Genomic DNA, 20,491 nt, shown 5'->3' with positions numbered 1-20,491 from the left:
CGGTTAACCATACGAAACATATTGAATAGTACGTATAAAAAGTTATCACTTGGTATGGCCTGTCTTAAATTTTAAAAATAATTTTGAAATATCCGAATACCTTAAATCATTTTTTTATATTCTATCGGTGAAAATATTTTTTCCAAACTTTTTTACTTAAGGTTTGAAGAACTGATTTCAAATTTATTGTCTAGCTTCATAATGATGCCCTACAGAAAAAGCTTGTCTTTCGTTTCTTTAAATAAGCAGGTATTTAGGAGATTGATTTTAAAATGTGACACTCATTTACGATCAATTGGGTAAATGTTATACTCGATCAGAAAAGAGAAAACTGGAATAAATCGTGGAGATCTTATTCTACCATTCTATCCAACACAGCAATTATCACTTATGCAGTTCAATGTCCGTTATTTTTATCAACAGATGATTAAGATATTGAACAGTGTTCAAAGTCTACCGTATTTTATTGGTTATTGCTGAGCCGGTGTGTCGATTTATTCAGATTGACCCAAATTAACCCAAATGATAAAGAAATTAAATCTAAAACTACTCTTGTTTTTTTTTTATATTTATCGGGTACTTTATCTAAAAAAAGCTCTTACACCGAATTTTCTCCAGACCTAATTAACACATAAAACGACAATAGTTTTCATATTTAGAGTGTTGGTAGGGAACATACTTTTCTTATGTTATACTCCTAGAATGCTTGCTATTTCATAAAATTGATTAAAATAGGTCAGCTTTTAAAATATATGAATGAATTAAAATTTTTATAGGCACACATCAACAAAAATTTATTTATTGTAATACACTTATTAGAAACAGTACACAAAAATAAGACAATACCGATTAAAATGAATTACCCAAGATCAAAGATCAAATGAAGAAATTGGTATTTTGCTACACTTGCTTCGTCTTTAATGGCTATTTTCTGCATATTAATGCTAGTCTTTAGCAACAGTCTCAAATGTTAAACATTTAAAACGGGCAAGACAGCCATCATGGAACGAGCCAGAACTGCTGACATTTTGGTGTCTGGTTTATTCTTACGACAGGATATTCGTTTTTAATTTACTTTTCGTTTTGTCTTTAATATTCCTTTCAATGCTTACTGACATCGCCGTTTTCATGTGTATTTAATTTCTTTCGCTTGTCAGTGAGTTTTTCTATAAATTAATGTAAAATGTACAGCAAATTTGATGCTATTTGTTGGAAAAAAAAAGATTGTAAGCCAAAACACTAAACGTGTATGTTTAGTTAGCTAAAACTGCAATAGAAATCGTTAGAACAGATTAGGCTATCAAATACAATATCAAACATGCCCGATGGAAAAAAATCTTTTTTCAACTTTTTTATTGATACAAAATTGTCAATGATGGCAAAATTGGTAATTATAAAAATAAAAATAATTTTAAAAATCTTAATTTCTTAGAATACCGCAGCTTTGTTTTAGTCGGCAAAAATTGAGTGACAGGAGATATATACGCTAGTAATTATGTAAGTCAATTCAAATAACAAATAAACTTCCAAACTCAACAAAACACTACATGTTAAGCAGCCTCATCAACTGTGACGACTAAACAGATTGCACTGAAAGTGTCCAATTATTTATACCATATTTATGTACCTGACAGAACTCATCCACAAGTAGAAAAAAAACTATGTGGGGAAATAATGGCACAATCAAATCAATGTAGCATAGTACTTGGAATTATGTAAATCGCTTGTTACAAAATACATAACATATATAATTCCTAAAAGTGATGTCAATGATTAAACAAATTGTGCATGTGCAAAAAGAGACAAATAATTTTTGGTACATGTACCCACGGATGAATATGATTTTGAAATCTCAAATCATGAAAAGTGATTTATGTACTTTTAAATAAACAAGAACAAACAAGGTTTATTTGACATTGCTCACTAAAAATCAACTAAAAAATGTACTTAAAAAAAAGATGAACAAGATATAACTGTTGTTGATAATTGGGAAATGGGATCGATACTGACCAGTGTCGACACTACAAATAATATAGCACTGGGGGTTTAAATGTATCGTGAATTTATAAGCAAATAAACCATACGACAAATTCCTAATGACACATAAACCCTTAGTAATGAAGATAATAAATTTTCTTTAAAACAGTCAACACTTTTGGTGTGACATCAAGTAGGAATAGATACGTTTGATGGTTAAGAAAGAAATTGATTCTTTGAAACAAAGAGTTTTCTGTAGCATAAATGGTCATCGTTTTTTTTTTATTTTCTGACTGACCAATCGCTATTTTATCTGAACGCTTTTTCCAAACTGCTATAATCTTAAACGTATACATATAATGCACTAATTTTCAATTAATTTGAAAAAAATTAAACTTTGAAAATTGTTGCCTCCTTACAGTGTATGAAACAAACGAAAGTATGACAAGTTAATGATAACATTAAAAATAATAAATAAAAAGGACATCTCTGTTAGTTTGATTTTAATTAAAATAGGAAATTTAAAAATTATCCATTAAACATATGAAGACTTTTGCGATAAGTGTTTTACTTAAGTCTTAATAAGCTGATTAAATAAGAGAGTATTCGACAGAAAGCATTTTCCTTTCTGTTACATCAAGCTAGCAAGATTTTAAAAACAAATAATAAAAAACATTAGTCAGTACTAAACAAGTGGATCTGGTATAGTTATAACATGAGAGGATGTGTATTTGGCGGATTGGAACATTAGCGTAACAAGAAAAATCAACTTTCTTATCGACATTGCTCACCTAAAATACGTTTTGCTTTCTCTTTTACCGCAGTGAATTAAATGTATAATATCAACAACTGTATCTCAATCGTATTGAACTAGTTGTTTCATAATTAAAACGACATATTTTAGTATATCTAAATGTTTTGTACTGTTATACAACATACATTATTACATGTACATTAAACATTTTTACATATTATTTTTTTTATACATTGCATTTCATCTATTTTCGTCAGTATGTATCCATAGTTTCAACCGAATAGTTTTTGTTCAGACAAATAAGAATTATTCCATGCGAAACATCTGCTATAATAACAATGTGATTATCTACTTTTACATGTAATAGCAAAGACCATTTTTGTTAATCTTTGTTTCTCTTCTCATATGACCAACATTAAAAAATAAATTCATTTATGCAACTAATCAATGACATGTTTTATTCATAAATTAATGTCGTTATATATTTCACGAAAATGATAATACAATTTATTTTCGTTATATATTTTAATATAATAACTGAACTACATAATGTGAAACACAAATGTACTAAACAAATGTATCGTGCGTTACATCAAGATATGCATCATTATTGACACCAATTTCATTGCTCTGCAATACAATTTCAACATTATGTAAATTTTGGATAGGGTCAAGGTATTGAGATGACACATTGCTTCTATAATTTGTCGAGCTGACGGGACTGTTTTGACTTATCATTCCACTTTTTGCTGTACTGGGTTCCGTAACATTTATGTAACTAAATTTTTCGTTGGTCTTTGGCTTTAAATATGATTTATTGCTGTTGATTGAATCAGAATTGCAAGACGAGTCTATTAGAGAATCACGTATGTCTTGATAATGTGCTTGGGTCTTGATCTTATCATATGGTACGCCAGTGGCTTGATATGATGTTTGTAACTCATCATATTTGCCAACATGTCCTTGTTCATTGCGGCTATCGTATCCTTCTGTGTCCATTAAAGACTCGTTAATTCCATGATAAGTTTCTTCCTCCTTGACTGGTTTCCGGTGGACAGACATCTGTTGTGTATACTTTTTTCGTTTTATACCAAGTTTAATACAAAATTGTACTGCAATGATACCAAGGAACAGTGCAATTACACTACCAATCGCTAAAATATACATGTTGGTTTGTTGTGGAATCTGAATATCTGCAGTGGGTGATGTTGAGGTCAGAGGAAGTACAGGTGAGTTAGAGAAAGCTTGGACATGATTAACGCTAGGCATTTTATATCTTCTTTGTGGAATCTCTGAACTTCCGCTGAATCCTTTAAAAGGCAAAAAGATTATCAACACAAACCATTTTGTGCCTGAAAATGCATTCATACTATTATGCGAAGAAATGAGAAATCACCCGCCCCCCTTGACCCCCTCCCCCGAACCCCCCCTAAAAAAACCCACCAAAAACCAAACCCAAACCAAAACAAGAGGCCCATGGGCAACATCGCTCACCTGAGGAACAATAGGTATGATAAAGTCAGCTTAATGGAGTCATAATACAATCTGGACAATGTACATTAATACATGTAGATCCTGTATAAATAAAATCCATTTTTCCCCCTTGGAACTCGGATAGCCCTGATTGCTGAATATATTTACAAGAGCAGACTTTAATCACCGCTCCTGCACATATATAGGGACTCAACGTTATGCAGGCAGGGATGACCGCACACCTACGCAACTCAACAGGTACCAACGTTAATGCAAGCAGAGATAACGCAAGCAAGGATGATCTCACACTTGCGCCAACAGCTCAACCTAACGCAGGGAGTGCCGCACACTTGCACTAGAAAGGCCAGAACACCAGCAGGGATGACCATACACTAGTGCTCCGCCGCAACCACCACCAATACAAGCAGGTATGACCGCACACTTGTATTAATGCAATACAGGGCAGAAATGACCACACATTCTGTATCGTTGGTTAGAAAAACACGAAGACTAGAAAGAGCAGGGATGTTAACACCCTCAATCTCTCCGTACCTGTTCAAGTTTAACCCCAAACAGTCACTCCTTGCAATGCAATAGACACTGTCCCTATATATGTGCCAGCCTAAAATAATTCATAGTATCTAAAAATTGGAAATCAAAAATAAACAAACTAATCCAGCCTTACTCAAAACTACTTATGCAGAACAACTTATATACATTGAATATTTATTATTGTATAAAAATAATCAATTGGTTAATTGGTTAACAGTGGATGCATTAATTAAAATAATCAAGAATAAATAAATCAAGGGCAATAACCCAAAACAGTAATACAAAAAGATTCTAATGAAAAAAATAGCTGCCTGCTTCAATTTTATAGTCATATCACATGTTGAGTATTGCAGTTCTCAAAAAGATCCTTTACAATTGTTTATATATGGGATATTTAGCTACATCAAACTCTGAACCTTCTTGTGAGGCCAAAGAATTGTCCTGGAGCCAAAGTCTTAACAATTAAAAAAGAATCATCTTGCTGATTAGTTTCTGAGAAGAAGATTTTTAAAGATTTACTCTTTATTCCTATGTAAAACTTTAACACCCCCCCCCCCATGTGGCCTCACCCTACCCCCAGGGGTCATGATTTTCACAACTTTGAATCTACACTACCTGAGGATACTTCCCAAAAGTTTCAGCTTTCCTGGCTGATTAGTTTCTGAGAAGAAGATTTTTAAAGATTTACTCTATATATTCCTATGTAAAATTTTAACACCCCCCCCCCCCCCCAATGTGGCCTCACCCTACCCCCAGGGATCATGATTTTCACAACTTTGAATCTACACTACCTGAGGATGCTTCCACACAAGTTTCAGCTTTCCTGGCTAATAAGTTTCTGAAAAGAAGATTTTTAAAGATTTACTCCATATATTCCTATGTAAAACTTTGACCCCCCATTGTGGCCCCAACCTAACCCCAGGGGTTATGATTTTCACAACTTTGAATCTACAATACCTGAGGATGCTTCCACACAAGTTTCAGCTTTCCTGGCTGTTTAGTTTCTGAGAAGAAGATTTTTAAAGATTTATTCTATATATTCCTATGTAAAACTTCGACCCCCCATTGTGGCCCCACCCTACCCCCGGGGGTCATGATTTTCACAACTTTGAATCTACACTACCTGAGGATGCTTCCACACAAGTTTCAGCTTTCCTGGCTGTTTAGTTTCTGAGAAGAAGATTTTTAAAGATTTACTCTATATATTCCTATGTAAAACTTCGACCCCCCATTATGGCCCCAACCTAACCCCAGGGGTTATGATTTTCACAACTTTGAATCTACACTACCTGAGGATGCTTCCACACAAGTTTCAGCTTTCCTGGCTGTTTAGTTTCTGAAAAGAAGATTTTTAAAGATTTACTCCATATATTCCTATGTAAAACTTTGACCCCCCATTGTGGCCCCAACCTAACCCCAGGGGTTATGATTTTCACAACTTTGAATCTACAATACCTGAGGATGCTTCCACACAAGTTTCAGCTTTCCTGGCTGATTAGTTTCTGAGAAGAAGATTTTTAAAGATTTATTCTATATATTCCTATGTAAAACTTCGACCCCCCATTGTGGCCCCACCCTACCCCCGGGGGTCATGATTTTCACAACTTTGAATCTACACTACCTGAGGATGCTTCCACACAAGTTTCAGCTTTCCTGGCTGTTTAGTTTCTGAGAAGAAGATTTTTAAAGATTTACTCTATATATTCCTATGTAAAACTTCGACCCCCCATTATGGCCCCAACCTAACCCCAGGGGTTATGATTTTCACAACTTTGAATCTACACTACCTGAGGATGCTTCCACACAAGTTTCAGCTTTCCTGGCTGTTTAGTTTCTGAGAAGAAGATTTTTAAAGATTTACTCTATATATTCCTATGTAAAATTTTGACCCCCCATTGTGGCCCCAACCTAACCCCAGGGGTTATGATTTTCACAACTTTGAATCTACACTACCTGAGGATGCTTCCACACAAGTTTCAGCTTTCCTGGCTGTTTAGTTTCTGAGAAGAAGATTTTTAAAGATTTATTCTATATATTCCTATGTAAAACTTCGACCCCCCCCCCCATTGTGGCCCCACCCTACCCCCGGGGGTCATGATTTTCACAACTTTGAATCTACACTACCTGAGGATGCTTCCACACAAGTTTCAGCTTTCCTGGCTGTTTAGTTTCTGAGAAGAAGATTTTTAAAGATTTACTCTATATATTCCTATGTAAAACTTCGACCCCCCATTGTGGCCCCACCCTACCCCCGGGGGTCATGAATTTCACAACTTTGAATCTACACTACTGAGGATGCTTCCACACAAGTTTCAGCTTTCCTGGCTTAATGGTTCTTGAGAAGAAGATTTTTGAAAATTTCTCGAAATTTTTCATTAATTTCTAATTATCTCCCCTTGAAAACGGTTGTGGCCCTTAATTTTCACAACTTTGAATCCCCTTTGCCTAAGGATGATTTGTGCCAAGTTTGGTTGAAAATGGCCAAGTAGTTCTTGAGAAGATGTTGAAAATGGGAAAAGTTTACGGACAGACGGACGGACAGACGGACGGACAGACGGACGAGAGACAAAATGTGATCAGAATAGCTCACTTGAGCTTTCAGCTCAGGTGAGCTAAAAACCGAAACAAACCACTAAGGCATCCAGTTATATGATGGCATAGTTCTGTATCGCATTCGCATTCCTTGCTGCATCGTTCTCCATATAAACCCTTGTCACAAATCCTTGAACAATCATTTCCATAAAATCCAGCGAGACAATCTGAAAAATGATATTTTAAAGTTATTTTGTTTTAAAAGTAAATTACACAATGCACAATTAGGTATGAATAATATTAAATTTTTATTCATTCGAGAGTTTTGTTATTATCCAGTTTCCTTAATATCTTAGATTTAATATACATTTTGTACTGACATAGAAAACAATAAATTACTTACCAACGCATGTTGATCCGTTGAAGTAATGGTTATAACAACACATATAGGTAATTCCATCCCTAGCAACAAGAATATGTATTAATATCAGCGATATGAAAATAAAAGGTACACTGGAAAACTACATACCTCGTGAAGCCTTCCTGTCCCTCACACATGCTTTGTTGGTTAACTTTGTAAAAGTGATTTTCCTTTGATGTCCAAGTTAATGCATAATATGTGATATGATTTTTGTAAATGTCAATGTTTCCGCCTTTCAGTATCTAATTTATATGAATAAAATGTTTAAACATATACATTGATTTCCACAATGTAAATTACTTCACTCCTAATTATAGCTAGTCTGAAAGACTGTTCATTATAAACATTTTCTTTAACATTTCTTTGCGTAATTTAGGTAAAATATACGACTATAATTTAATTTGTCAAAATATTTTGAACGCCAAATCTATTAAGTATCCCGATAATGGAGTCATTTTTTTGGTTGTTAATTCTCACGCAACAGTTTCCTTCTTCTAAATTTAGACTTATTTCCTTGTTTTATTCATTTTTGTTTCTATACATCCGTTGGATTCTGATGACTATATTCATTACTATACATATCTGTATCATTTTTGTAATCTAATTTTAAGCTTTTGAAGCAAGGGTCAATTCTTAAAGTATAAGGACAATTTTGTTTCGTAAACGAACAAATAAATTGTTAGAAGTAATTCATCTTACTCTTCTGAAAAGTCTGTTCTTCGAAATTTGTATTGACAATCTTGCATTCCGTGATTTATTTAAATTTGCAATGATTTGTCTATTTAAGTCTTATCCTTGCTTAATGTAATACACCAAGATAATATATCAAGTTGAAATAAACAACCACTTTTTGTTTTGTAATTTTTTTCTTTATAAATAATACCTTACTATGTAAACGATTTTAATCAATCTTGGATAATATATTTACACATTCATCAAAGAACCTGTTGACATGTTCCAAAAAGTTAATTCGCTGTCGCGCTTAATACGAGTTTATTTGAATATTGATACATTAGCCAGTTTGCCAGTCTGATGTATTTTTCGTCATTATCACAGGAAGAATAATGTTATAAATTACTCAACATATCTTTCAGTTCGTTAAAAGCGTACAACTAGTTGGAAAAAGAAATCAGTAATTTGGTTTTTCAACAAGCTATAATATTTCTTCGAAGGCTTAAAATGTGACTGAAAAGTTTTTTAACAACGCAGATATGCGTAATAAAACCTCAAACGGTACTATAACACAAAAAGACGCTTTAACGCTTTTTGGAGGGAATTATTTCAACCTATGTTATAGGTGTTCTAATAGCGCATTTCCGAAAGGCATAATGACGCAAATAAAAGGCGTAATTATGCTAGTAAAGACGTAATATTGCATTTTAGAAATGTGTTGAAACAAATATCAAGCGAAAATAGGCTTTATAACACCTTTCTTAAAGCATTGTTGTGTATTACAGTATCACAGTACCAAAACATAAGTAGTATGCTTTTAAAAAGCTGCACTGCCAAAAGGGCAAATGTTTACTCTAAAAAGCTAAAAAAAAATTGTACTAGACCATCAAGCCAACAGTAATTCGAGACCAGATTCCCGGATAGAGACCAGATTCCCGGATAGAGGGGAAATGGTAGAAGTAAATTTATATTACATGTACCATAATGAATGTTTTTTGTTTTTGTTTTTGTTTTAACATATTTACCATTCATAAGAATACTTCTTTTTTAAGATCGCATGGTTTTGGTATTAATTTCTGAACTCATTTTCTCAAATTATGTCCATCTTACTCAACCTGTGCAAGCAAGGGTTAATATCTAGTATTTTTTAATCAAAACAAACAAATCGAATCACAAAAAGGAGTTACGATAATTTTCTACAACCCTAACTGCTGTCGCTGAGCAATACCCTTCTGTTACACTCCATCCAACTTACTTAGAATAATTTCGATTTTGGGAGTAATAGTATGTAACAATTAATATATTTTTGTTCCCCTTTCCACTTTTTAAACATTTTTTTCTTTTTTCTTTTTCAGGAGAATCTATCACTCCCATTAAAAATTGCACTGTTTCATAAATTACTGGTATCATCTATTAGAGTATATAATTTATGTTTTTGCAATGCTATGATAGACACTAATAGAAATATTGAACTTGCATGCTCAATCTAGTAAATAATTTATCTGATAGACTTAAGAGATAATTTGTATTTCGCATTTAATTATTTGTCAGATGCAATATGCAGTGCAGCCTCAGTTATTCGGACGCTTTCATTCCAAAGTCCAGTCTTACAGATAGGTGAGACATCCAGATATCTGAAATGTGTCTCGTGTAGTATCGAATGATAATTTATTGGTTTAAAATGGGGGTTTATACTGTTTTCTTTGCCTTTCATACTTAAAAGCAACAAATTAGAGCTGTCCTTTGAAAATTACTTGTTTTGAATACAATATAATAATGCTTTATATTGTTATTTAGTCTGGAAATATATAGCCAAAACTACATGTAACTAAATATATTGTGCCCAACTTCCGATCAGCTGTTGGTATGCTTCCCTTTTTTATTTCTTCCTACACTTCCGGTTTTGACCTAATCTAAAGAGATTCGCGAGTGACTTCATTTAAGATAGCCTTTTTGAATATGTATAATATGTATAAATACATTCTTCCTTTGAAATAGTTTTCGAAAAAAAACCCAGACTGTTATGATCCGAAGGTTAACCGAGACAAAATAACAGATAAAGAATATGTTCCCAAATAATATAGCCTGTAAATTCAATTGTCCGGATATCCGGTGTCTGGATATCTGATATCTGAAGCCCACTGTATATAGAAATGTATGCATAAAAGTAATATATATATAGATATGATAAATAAGATTTAAAAATATGTCTCATTCATTTATCATATATGTTATGTCGAAAATTATGACAAAAATATATAAGCCTATTTACTCAATTATTCTTGTGTAGTCTTGTGTAGTCTACAAAAAACAAGCGAGAATCTATGTTAACCACTGGTTAAAACACTTAACCCAGCTTTGCAAAATTGTTAACTTTAACCAAAAGTTAACCAATCGTTAAGCAATTTAAAGAGTTAAATCTCTGGTCAAAATTTAACAACTGGATAAGAGATTTGACCAGTGGTTAAAGTTAACCAGTGTTTTGAGCAACCTGGTTATGATCCTGATGGTTAATCTGTTCACCATCAAGTCTCCTGAACATGGTTTCCTATATATAAACTCACATTGCACGAACATATCGCATTTAATTTGAACACGCCCACTTTTTGCATCATGATCATATTTGTGGGGGAGGACTCTGCCATCTCGGTTACAAAAAGTGGAATGAAAAAGTTTCATAAGTTTCAATTAGCAATTTCGATCTGAACAAAGAGACTCTTTATGAAGAGAATGTGGGATCCGATTTTCCGGATTATTACACTCTGTTTTTTTCCGAATTTATATCACCACTCTCTGAAACTGATGACGAAGCACAAAATGAAAAAGTCTCTATTTTAGCGCGTTAACGTTTTAAAAGAGTCCCCCCCCCCAAAAAAAGGTTAAATTTAAAAGGTAAACAATGTAAGTTTTGATATATTTTCCTTATAATTAAAGGGTCTTGTATATCATAATAACTTAATCCAAAGGGTCGGATCACGTCTCGTTGTCATGCGCAGAACATCAGATCAAGGAGACGCGAAAAGTCAAGATTGATCTGTTGATCCGCTTCTGGCAACTTGTCGTGATCCGGCTCTTTGGATCAAGTTATGATTATGATGATATGTATTAACCATTTATTCGCCGTTTGATTAGGGTTTGAATTCGATAACAAGAAGCAAATGACGTTAAGACTATTCCTTTTTATTGTAAGATGATATCTTGAACTTTTAAAATAACAAGGTTTGTTACGACCCACCATTCAAAATCGAAACAAAGCAGTAGAATGAATTTGGAGTACTAGTGTAATAACAAATGCAAAAATTCAACTTCATTAGATTCATTCAGATTTTAAGCTTCAGTGAATTACCTTCATCGTAATTGAAATATGTTTCTTCTACTTCCTTATAAAGTATCCATGATTTTTACAAGAAACAAAGTGATACTATTTATTGAATTTCTCCTTTAATTTATTTGCTTTTCGTTATTTTTAATGCAAAATTGTCCTGATAAATAAATTAAAAAAAAATAGCATCTTTGCGGAAAACCATGTCTATAATGATACTGGCATGTTTATACCTATTTTGTAAGGTAAAACATGTTTTACCCGATGGCTTATATTTAAACATCTGTTAGTTTACGCTAACAAATAAATGCAATCTACATTGTAACAAATACTTATCTATTTTAAGAAAATTGATTAAAACAAAATTCTCGTTATTCTTTATATAAGAAACACTGTCCTGTGTAATATAATACAAAACTCAATGTATTAAAGAAATGTATCGTGAGTAACATCAAGATATGCATCATTGTTGTCACCAATTTCATGGCTCTGTAATACGATTGCATCATTATGTATACTGTAGATTGGATCTAGGTATTGAGTTGACATTTTGCTGCTATCATTTGTCGAGTTGACGGGACTGTTTTGAATTGTGATTTCACTTTTTGTAGTACTGGATTCCATAACATCTATGTAACTATGACTTTCGTTAGTCTTTGGCTTTAAATATGATGTATTGCTGTTGCTTGAATCCGAATTGCAAGACGAGTCTATTAGAGAATCACTAATGTCTTGATAATGTGCTTTGGTCTTGATCTTATCATATGGTACGCCAGTGTCTTGATTTGTTGCTTGTAACTCATCATATTTACCAACATGTCGTTGTTCATTGCGGCTATCGTCTCCTTCTATGCCCATTAAAGACTCAGTAATTTCATTATAAGTGTCTTCCTCTTTGACTGGTTTCTGTTGGACGGACATCTGTTGTGTATACTTTTTTCGTTTTATTCGAAGCTTAATACAAAACTGTACAACAATTATACAAAGGAAAAGCGCCATTACACTGCCGATTGCAAAAATAAAAATGGTGGTTTGCAAGGGAAACTGAATATTTGTTGTAGGTGATGTCGAGGTCAAAGAAAGTACAGGTGAGTTGGAGGAAGCTGGAACATGATCGGTGCTTGAATTTTCATAACCTCTGTAGGAAATCTCTGAACTGTGATCGGTGCTAGAATTTTCATAACCTCTAACGGGAATCTCTGGTCTTCCGCTATTACCTATAAAAAGCCAAAAAAAGATCTTTTATTGATCTTCTATAACTAAAAAAAGCATTTGCTATCACTAACCAAAGAAAAAATTAAAATACAATATTTACCAAAAATGCATCCAGTTATATGATGGCAAAATTGCTCTGCAGTGCATTTGCATTTATAGCTGCATCGTTCACCATAAAAGCCGTTGTCACAATTTTTAAAACAATCAGTTCCATAAAATCCAGCAAGACAACCTAAAAAATGATAATTCAAAGATGTATTATAGCTTAATTCAGTAAGTACATGTAAAATCTGTAGCAATTTGAACATTTTTAAATGCCTTTCTCTTTTAGAAGTCATGAAATTGATAATACACTGTTGACATAGAGAAATATGAGTTACTTACGTACACATGATGATCCGTTGTAATAATAGTTGTAACAACACGTAAACGTAATTCCATCCCTATGAGAATAATCCATAATATCAGACCAATCAATGGTTACAAATTATGAAAAGAAAAAGGTACACTGGACCACTACATACCTTGTAACGCCTCCTTTTCCATCACACATACTTTGTTTATTGAACTAGTAAAAATTTTCTGCCGTGGATATCCAAGGAATTAAAGTGCAGCAATTGGATTTATGAATTGTAAATGTCATCATTTCCGCGTGTTGTTAATACTGAAATCAAAGGTAAGATGATTATCATAAGCATTGATTTCCGCAATGTAAATGATTTCAATCCAAATCATCTCTAGTTAGATCGAAGGTTGATTTATCAACTTCAACTTGAATATTATTTCTTGCGTAACTTAAGTGAAAATGATGACTTTTGTTGTACGTGTCAAAATCTATAAAATGCTTAATATATAGAAAATTGCAAAAATAGGACACTTTTTAAGTAATGCATTACATTGCAATAATTTCCGTTTTCTACAACATAAATAAAGTTTTAACAAAGTTTAATTACTACACATCCGTTAGATTTTAATGCCGCTTAGAAAAAAATTCATTACGGATTAACATGATTTTTTTAAAAATCAACGATATTAATTTTTCCTATATAAAGTTAAATTTTCAAACAACTGTGGTCAAACTTTTGTATTTGTGAACGTACAAATGAACTGTCAAATATGCATACTGTTATAATTTTAAGCAACTCGTTGTTTATTAGTCCCCTACCGGTTTTCAAAGGAGGGGTCTATAGCTTTCCTCTTCATCCGTCAGTCCGTCCGTCCGTCTGTCTGTCTGTCCCACTTCAGTTTTCCACACATTTTTTCTTTATGCGTTTGAGGAATAATATGTTTGCTGAACAGTTTCAAAATGTCAAATTACAGATCAAGTTTACACTTTTATAACGTCTGGTTGACATATTTTCGAGAAAATTATTTTTTGGTATTCCAATTTTTTAATGTTCGGGTTCTTTATCGGGTTCAATGTGTATTGAATAATGGAGGAAAGTATGTAGTCAGTAATAATATCGTGCATTACTTGGACCATTCCTTGTGTTGTTTCTAACAAACAAATAAGTTCTGGAAAATAGTGTCAAGCATTGTGTTGTAAATTTAATCGACATGTTTTTTTTTGTATTATTACAATCGGGTTCGTTATCTGGTTGGTCTGTTGGTTCGGGGTACAGAAGACGGTAAGAAATGATAATCTGCATAACAGTGCATTGTTTTCACAAATTTCTACAAACCTGTAGGGGTCGTGTATTGCTTATGCAATACTCTCAGAATGCTTGTTATTTTTAATATTACCCTTACAAAATGGATAAGAAGTAAGGGTATAGTCGCTTGTTTCCGTCATATGCTGTGTTGCAGTACAAATATAGTTCCATTCAACTAATAAACAGAGTCACTTATTTACCTTGACGAATGGAATAACAGCATATTTCGTACTGCATCACTTGCATCTTGCTGGATTTCGCGCCAAAAACACCAACAACAGTATATTATAGAAACAAGCGCCTATACTATCCTTTCTAATCCACTTTTATCGTTTTTAAGTTCTTGTGTGGTTTATAAGAAATATAAATTAAATAACAGATGAAACAATAATGCAGTTTATGAAACGCAATATATATCACAACAAATTTGCGTATAAATGACTGCAATAAATTAAAATATTCATTCTCTGAGTAATTATATGAAATAGATTATTTGACAACCGAACGATATATGATATGTACAATGGGTAAATTAAGTGATCTAAGACAAACATACTGATCACTATAGGCCAAACGCAGGCCCTATTAACAATATAGTTCTATATAGACGAAATCTTGAAATGATTAGTCATGATGGTAGGGACTTCCTTATAGGGTTTCAAACTAATGAATGGTCAATAATTATTTTACATTCAAACCATATCTAACATTGTAAAATGTATGATAAATACTTGGACGCTACACCAAAACTAAAAAACAAGAGTGATTGATCGACGCAAAAGTATAAAATGAGAATTTTAAAGATGGCGAATCAAACTAACAAAAAATGATGATTAGATTATCATCCGAAAAAAAGTAATATTGATGAGATCTTTCTGTGAACAAGGGTTTATACTAGGTCAAAGAAATACACACTGTCACTCATCGAACCATTAATTTGTTCTATTTAGTTGTTAAAGGGTAAAAAAAATATGAATAAAATGATACTGTTACGTTTTTTATTATCAATTTACAATTCTGTTAAAGTATCCTTTCATCAGAGCCAGATCACCAGATAAAAAACGACAAATACTTCCTGACAGATTTCAAACTATGATATTTCAATTAGCAATTTATTCTAAACAGTTCAGTTTTAATTTCATTTTGAAAAATGTCGTTGAGTCTCGGTACTCCAGAAATCAATTACGCGTTTCGCACTGGAAATGGCAAGAGATAAGAAATATATAGGGAATCTTTATTTACCAAAAGTGATTTTTTCTACATGGTTGTATGGGTCAATCTAACGGATTAATTGACTGTCGCTTTTGCAAGAATCAAAGTTCAGCATCCCCTATCACTTCACGTTTTAGTGACCTTTGCCTTGACCAATCACTTAATCGCTTTTGAAATTATTACTGTTATTATCTGCTGCATCGAAGAAGCAATCCAAACAAAGCAGTGTCAAAAGTGTACAGAGTACAATATGCTGCATTTTCTTGTTTTTCTTTATTGTTAAAGAGGTGAATTAAAATTGGAAAAATCAAATTTAAGAAGTCATGAAGCTAAATCTTTCACTTAAAGAGGAAAAACGTGAAGCGATTTGCTAAGTGACAAATATTCAGATAACTGTTGACTGTATGTTTACAAAGTGTTTCGCAAGAATTGAGAACGTTGTTTGGTATCGCAAAGAAATTCAGTCATTGTTTGTAAATATTTTGAAAAGATGAAGTTCGTCTGTAGCCCTGGAATATAGATTAAGAAGGGTACATAGATTTTCACAGGTTAAGTCCACTCGTTTTGAACTCTTAAAAAGTTTTAATCTGTCGTTCATGAAAACGTGACTGATCATATTCAAGATAGAGTCAATATTTTATTTTCATTATATATCCTGATGAAATAAAAAGTGTCGCCTAGCAATGAAAAATGAATGAGACAGGTTAAGTTAGAGTATTACCATTTTTTGTGGGTTGTAAATCGCTTTTTTGTATGTCAGGAACAGTAGCGCTATGGCATGTAAAATACATTTTCTTATAGAACTGAAAATCTGAATAATAAGATTTAATGTCTTAATAAACTTGCAATGTAAATATAATATAATTCGATTGATGTTTACTTCTGTTACACAGATAACAGAATATAGATGAAATGCATCAAAATAATACAAATTTTTAACATACACCGACCAGCAAATGAGGAAGAAAAAAGTCCCAAGCGCCAGCACATGAACAAGCTAGACGAAAAAATTTGATTGATCATAGATTGTGTTAAAATTTACTATTCAGCATTAATAAATGTAAGAAGGTCAATGTTTAATAAAATATTATAAACATTTTTTGACTGAGGCTTTTATGAAAAAATACTTACATGTAAATATCAGTAATTGCACATCTAAAGTTGTTAAAAATGCGGACAACTAAGGTAACAACATCTTTGTTAGCCAAGGTTTTCTGATCTACACCGCTTCTCACAAAGAAAAAGGGAGAAGCGTGAGAAGAAGTGCGGATTAGAGAACCATGGTTTGCAAAGATGAGGTAACAAGCTTCAGGGATCCACATTGTTTCCAACAGTATCAAATGGATACTAGCTATAATCTATATTCTTTTTTTTCGCTTGCTAGTGTCTAACTTTTTTAAACAGAGATTTGAAATAAGATAGACAACACTGTAAACGCAAATATAGAAAAAATAGTACATTATGAAAAAACCCCACCATGAAGATAATAAATATAATATACACATTCATATAGGTTCATGTATACTCAGAGTAATAAATATCGATCGGACGCACTTGTTATTAAAAATTACAGATAAAAACTATATGAACAGTCTATAGGACAATTTATTGCTTGATAAATGGGAAGGAATTACAATATGTCAAAAAAAAATGCAATGATTAAAATATGTCAATTTATATTTAACTTCAAAAATTGTAGAGATATTTTAAGGTTTGCTTATACATGTATAATTGATTTTGTTGCAATTTACACATATCTAAAATCCGAAGATTTAGACCTACAGTTTTTTTAAACTCAGATTTATATAGTGTCTAGTGTCCTCTTCAAAATAAGTAATTCATCCAATTTGATTAATATTAGATCCTTGATCAGCTTCTTTTTCTTTTCATTGTTGCTACACGAGGAGATCTTTGTGTAGCGAAAATAAAATAGAAGCGGACTGAGGATCTGATTTGGGAATCTGATTAACACAAGATTCTCAATGCATCAATAGTTTTGATTAAAAACTGAAAAGTTTACCTTAATCAAAATTTAAACCAGCTGATTCTAGTTTTATCTTTTATTGAAGTTGTTTTGCAACTAAAGTTGCATTTCAAGTTCATTGGATTTAACACTCTTAAAAGTTTTAATAAAAGGGAAAACAATTTGTAATGAATATATTCTGTGTAATGCCAGGTAAACGTGAACGTCAGCAATATGGGTAAGATTGATGACGTATTATTTGTAAAACTATTTTATGGCATGGGTACTCAGGAGATTAAATACTAGTGTAAAAGCGCCTGGTTAAAACTATGTTTTGTGAATGCTATGTAAAATTAAGGAAATAGTTTCCATTATTTAATAACATTGTTGATATATCTGCCGGATGTTTTGTTATTGTATGCTTTTACACAAATTTGTCGTCGTAACATCATTAATTTTGTTGCTTATAACATGTAGGACATATTCATTCACTACAGAATGAAATTCAAATAGTTTAATCATGACAGAAATTTCAAGCTAAAACATTAAAAAAGAGTCCCATGTGTAACATCTAGATATCCATCACTATGGTCACCTATTTCAGAACTCTTTATTAAGTTTTCATCAACGATAGGATCAAGATATTGAGATGATACGCTGCAGTTACTGTTCCTGCTGCCGTCAGTTACATGTAAAATAGTATCTTGAAACGGAATATCGTTTGAATCCAAAACCTCTACATAGCTATGTCTTTGGTTTGAAGTCGGATTTAAGTATGATTTATTGCTGTTACTAGATCCAGAACTTGTTGATAAGATTCCTTGAGTCTCAGCAATGTCTTTATTTTGCAGAGGAGTATTTATTTGATCATATGGTGCTGTTGTAAGTGGATTTGCTGCTGGTAATTCGTAATCTTTACCGTCTTGATCACTGGTTCCATTCATATTAGAGGTAGAATCTATAACATCTACGTAGCTGCGTCGTTTGCTTGACTTTGGTTTTAGGTATGATGTAGAGCTGTTATTAGAATCAGAACTGGTTGATGATACGACAGTTGAGTCAGCTATCTCTTGATATTGTATTTGGGATTTGATCTTATCATATGGCTCAAAAGTGTGAACTTGCTCTGCTGAATGTAGTTCAAAGTATTTTCCAGGTTGATGATGTTCAATAGGATTATCGTATCGCCTAATAGTCATCAAAGCCTCGTTAATATCTTGATATGTTTCTTCCTCTTTTACCGGGGTACTCTTGGTTCGTTTCAAAGAAAGCTGTTGTGAATACTTTCGTCGTTTTAAACAAAGTTTTACACAAAATTGAATAATAAGAATACCAAGAAACAGAGCAATTACACCTCCTATTGCCATTAGGTAAATGTTGGTATCAAGTGGTTTACTTGACGTTGTGGTTGTAGCAATGTTTAGACGTTTTGAACTCGTAGTAATAACATCATAAGTGATTTTAGTTGTAATAAAGGATGTTGTAACATAACTTCTAGATACGTTTTTTGAAGGTTTGACGGTAGGATATACAGTAGTCAAATGGCTTTTGTAGTTAGTTGAAACATGGACTTGAGGACTTGATAATGTCAAGCGTTCGGAAGGGGAGATTAAACTTTCCGTAGAAACTAAAATGAAATATTGCAAATTTTTGTAAGCATTATTCATTTAAGGTCAGTTATAAAGCAAAAAATTAATAAACATGTGAAATACATTTACCAGTTGAACATCCTAATATATGATTGCAAATGTCTTTAACACAGTTGCATCTGTCTACACATAGTTTACCATAGAAGCCCGGATCGCAGTGCTTAAGACAATCTGTTCCATAATAGCCGGCGAGACAATCTGTTTGCAAAAGAGTAAATTCATAATACTATTGTATCCCGTAAAAGAGTCGTCATAAATGTAAAATGGATGAGAAAATTGTTTTGTTAATTCACACATGTGTTTGTATATTCAATTTTTAGATAAAAATTGAAAAGTCTATGTACTTACGAACACATGTTGATCCATTGTGGTAATAATTATAACAGCACGAAGTACCAATTCTTTAAATTTTAAAGGAAGTGATTAAAAACACAATAATAGTTTGGTTAAAAATAAAATCAAAACAATCGGAAATAAAACAAAAGAAACAACTTACTGTACCCATCCTTCGATTTCCTCACACATATTATATGAATATCAAAGTTTGATATTAATTTCGCTGTACATACACAAGGAAATGTTTAGATATACAAGACGCATGCGTTATTGGATTAGCATATCCGTCAAATGTTTGAATTCGATGGGCAAGGAAACATGTTTTAAGTGTGATTTCTGATACTTTGAAAACACTTCTTTCTGTTACAATCCAATAAAATGAGAATAGTTCCTTTTTAATAATTTAGAAATTGTAATTTTGAATGTTACGTGAAAAGGAAAAGAAAAGAAAACTTTTTTATGTCAAATATAATTATGATAGTTCCTTTCCACTTAATTAGAAATATATATATGAATGGTATTCCTTACATTTAACTGTACATGAATATGAATACATCTTTTAGATATTTGCATTCATTACTACTTCATTCACATAAAAAAAGAGAACACAACTTTAACACAAAAGTTTCATAAACTATTTTAAAAATCACATGGTATTGAATTTATTCTCTTTTTCATGAAGCACATTTCAAGTGTGCTGTATTTATAATTGGCCATGGCGGATGATATTATTTCATGAAGCAAAAATAATTTGAATTTGA

General features: G+C 32.4%; 3 protein-coding genes across 3 annotated transcripts; all 3 read right to left on the bottom strand.

The window, feature by feature from the left end:
* Positions 1-3,254: 3,254 nt before the first annotated feature.
* LOC128156377 (multiple epidermal growth factor-like domains protein 10) lies at positions 3,255-8,067 on the bottom strand. The gene is made up of 4 exons (XM_052818485.1): positions 7,818-8,067; positions 7,692-7,750; positions 7,387-7,515; positions 3,255-4,041 (listed from the first exon to the last, which is right to left on the bottom strand). Exons 1-4 carry the CDS (start codon positions 7,844-7,846, stop codon positions 3,299-3,301), a joined length of 960 nt encoding a protein of 319 aa, XP_052674445.1. The 5' UTR covers positions 7,847-8,067; the 3' UTR covers positions 3,255-3,298.
* A 3,787-nt stretch (positions 8,068-11,854) lies between these two features.
* Positions 11,855-13,668, bottom strand: LOC128156979 (multiple epidermal growth factor-like domains protein 10). The gene is made up of 4 exons (XM_052819329.1): positions 13,443-13,668; positions 13,303-13,361; positions 13,019-13,150; positions 11,855-12,920 (listed from the first exon to the last, which is right to left on the bottom strand). The coding sequence occupies exons 1-4, from the start codon at positions 13,469-13,471 to the stop codon at positions 12,130-12,132; spliced, it is 1,011 nt and encodes a 336-aa protein (XP_052675289.1). The 5' UTR covers positions 13,472-13,668; the 3' UTR covers positions 11,855-12,129.
* Positions 13,669-16,342: 2,674 nt separating this feature from the next.
* On the bottom strand, positions 16,343-20,467 carry LOC128155894 (uncharacterized). Its single transcript, XM_052817780.1, has 4 exons — positions 19,891-20,467; positions 19,743-19,795; positions 19,464-19,592; positions 16,343-19,372 (listed from the first exon to the last, which is right to left on the bottom strand). The coding sequence occupies exons 1-4, from the start codon at positions 19,917-19,919 to the stop codon at positions 18,291-18,293; spliced, it is 1,293 nt and encodes a 430-aa protein (XP_052673740.1). The 5' UTR covers positions 19,920-20,467; the 3' UTR covers positions 16,343-18,290.
* Positions 20,468-20,491: the final 24 nt, after the last annotated feature.

This window comes from Crassostrea angulata, chromosome 7, assembly GCF_025612915.1.
Source record: "Crassostrea angulata isolate pt1a10 chromosome 7, ASM2561291v2, whole genome shotgun sequence".
NCBI lineage: Eukaryota > Metazoa > Mollusca > Bivalvia > Ostreida > Ostreidae > Magallana > Magallana angulata.
Note: the sequence above shows the minus strand (reverse complement) of the source record. Positions and strands in the feature narration are given on the sequence as shown.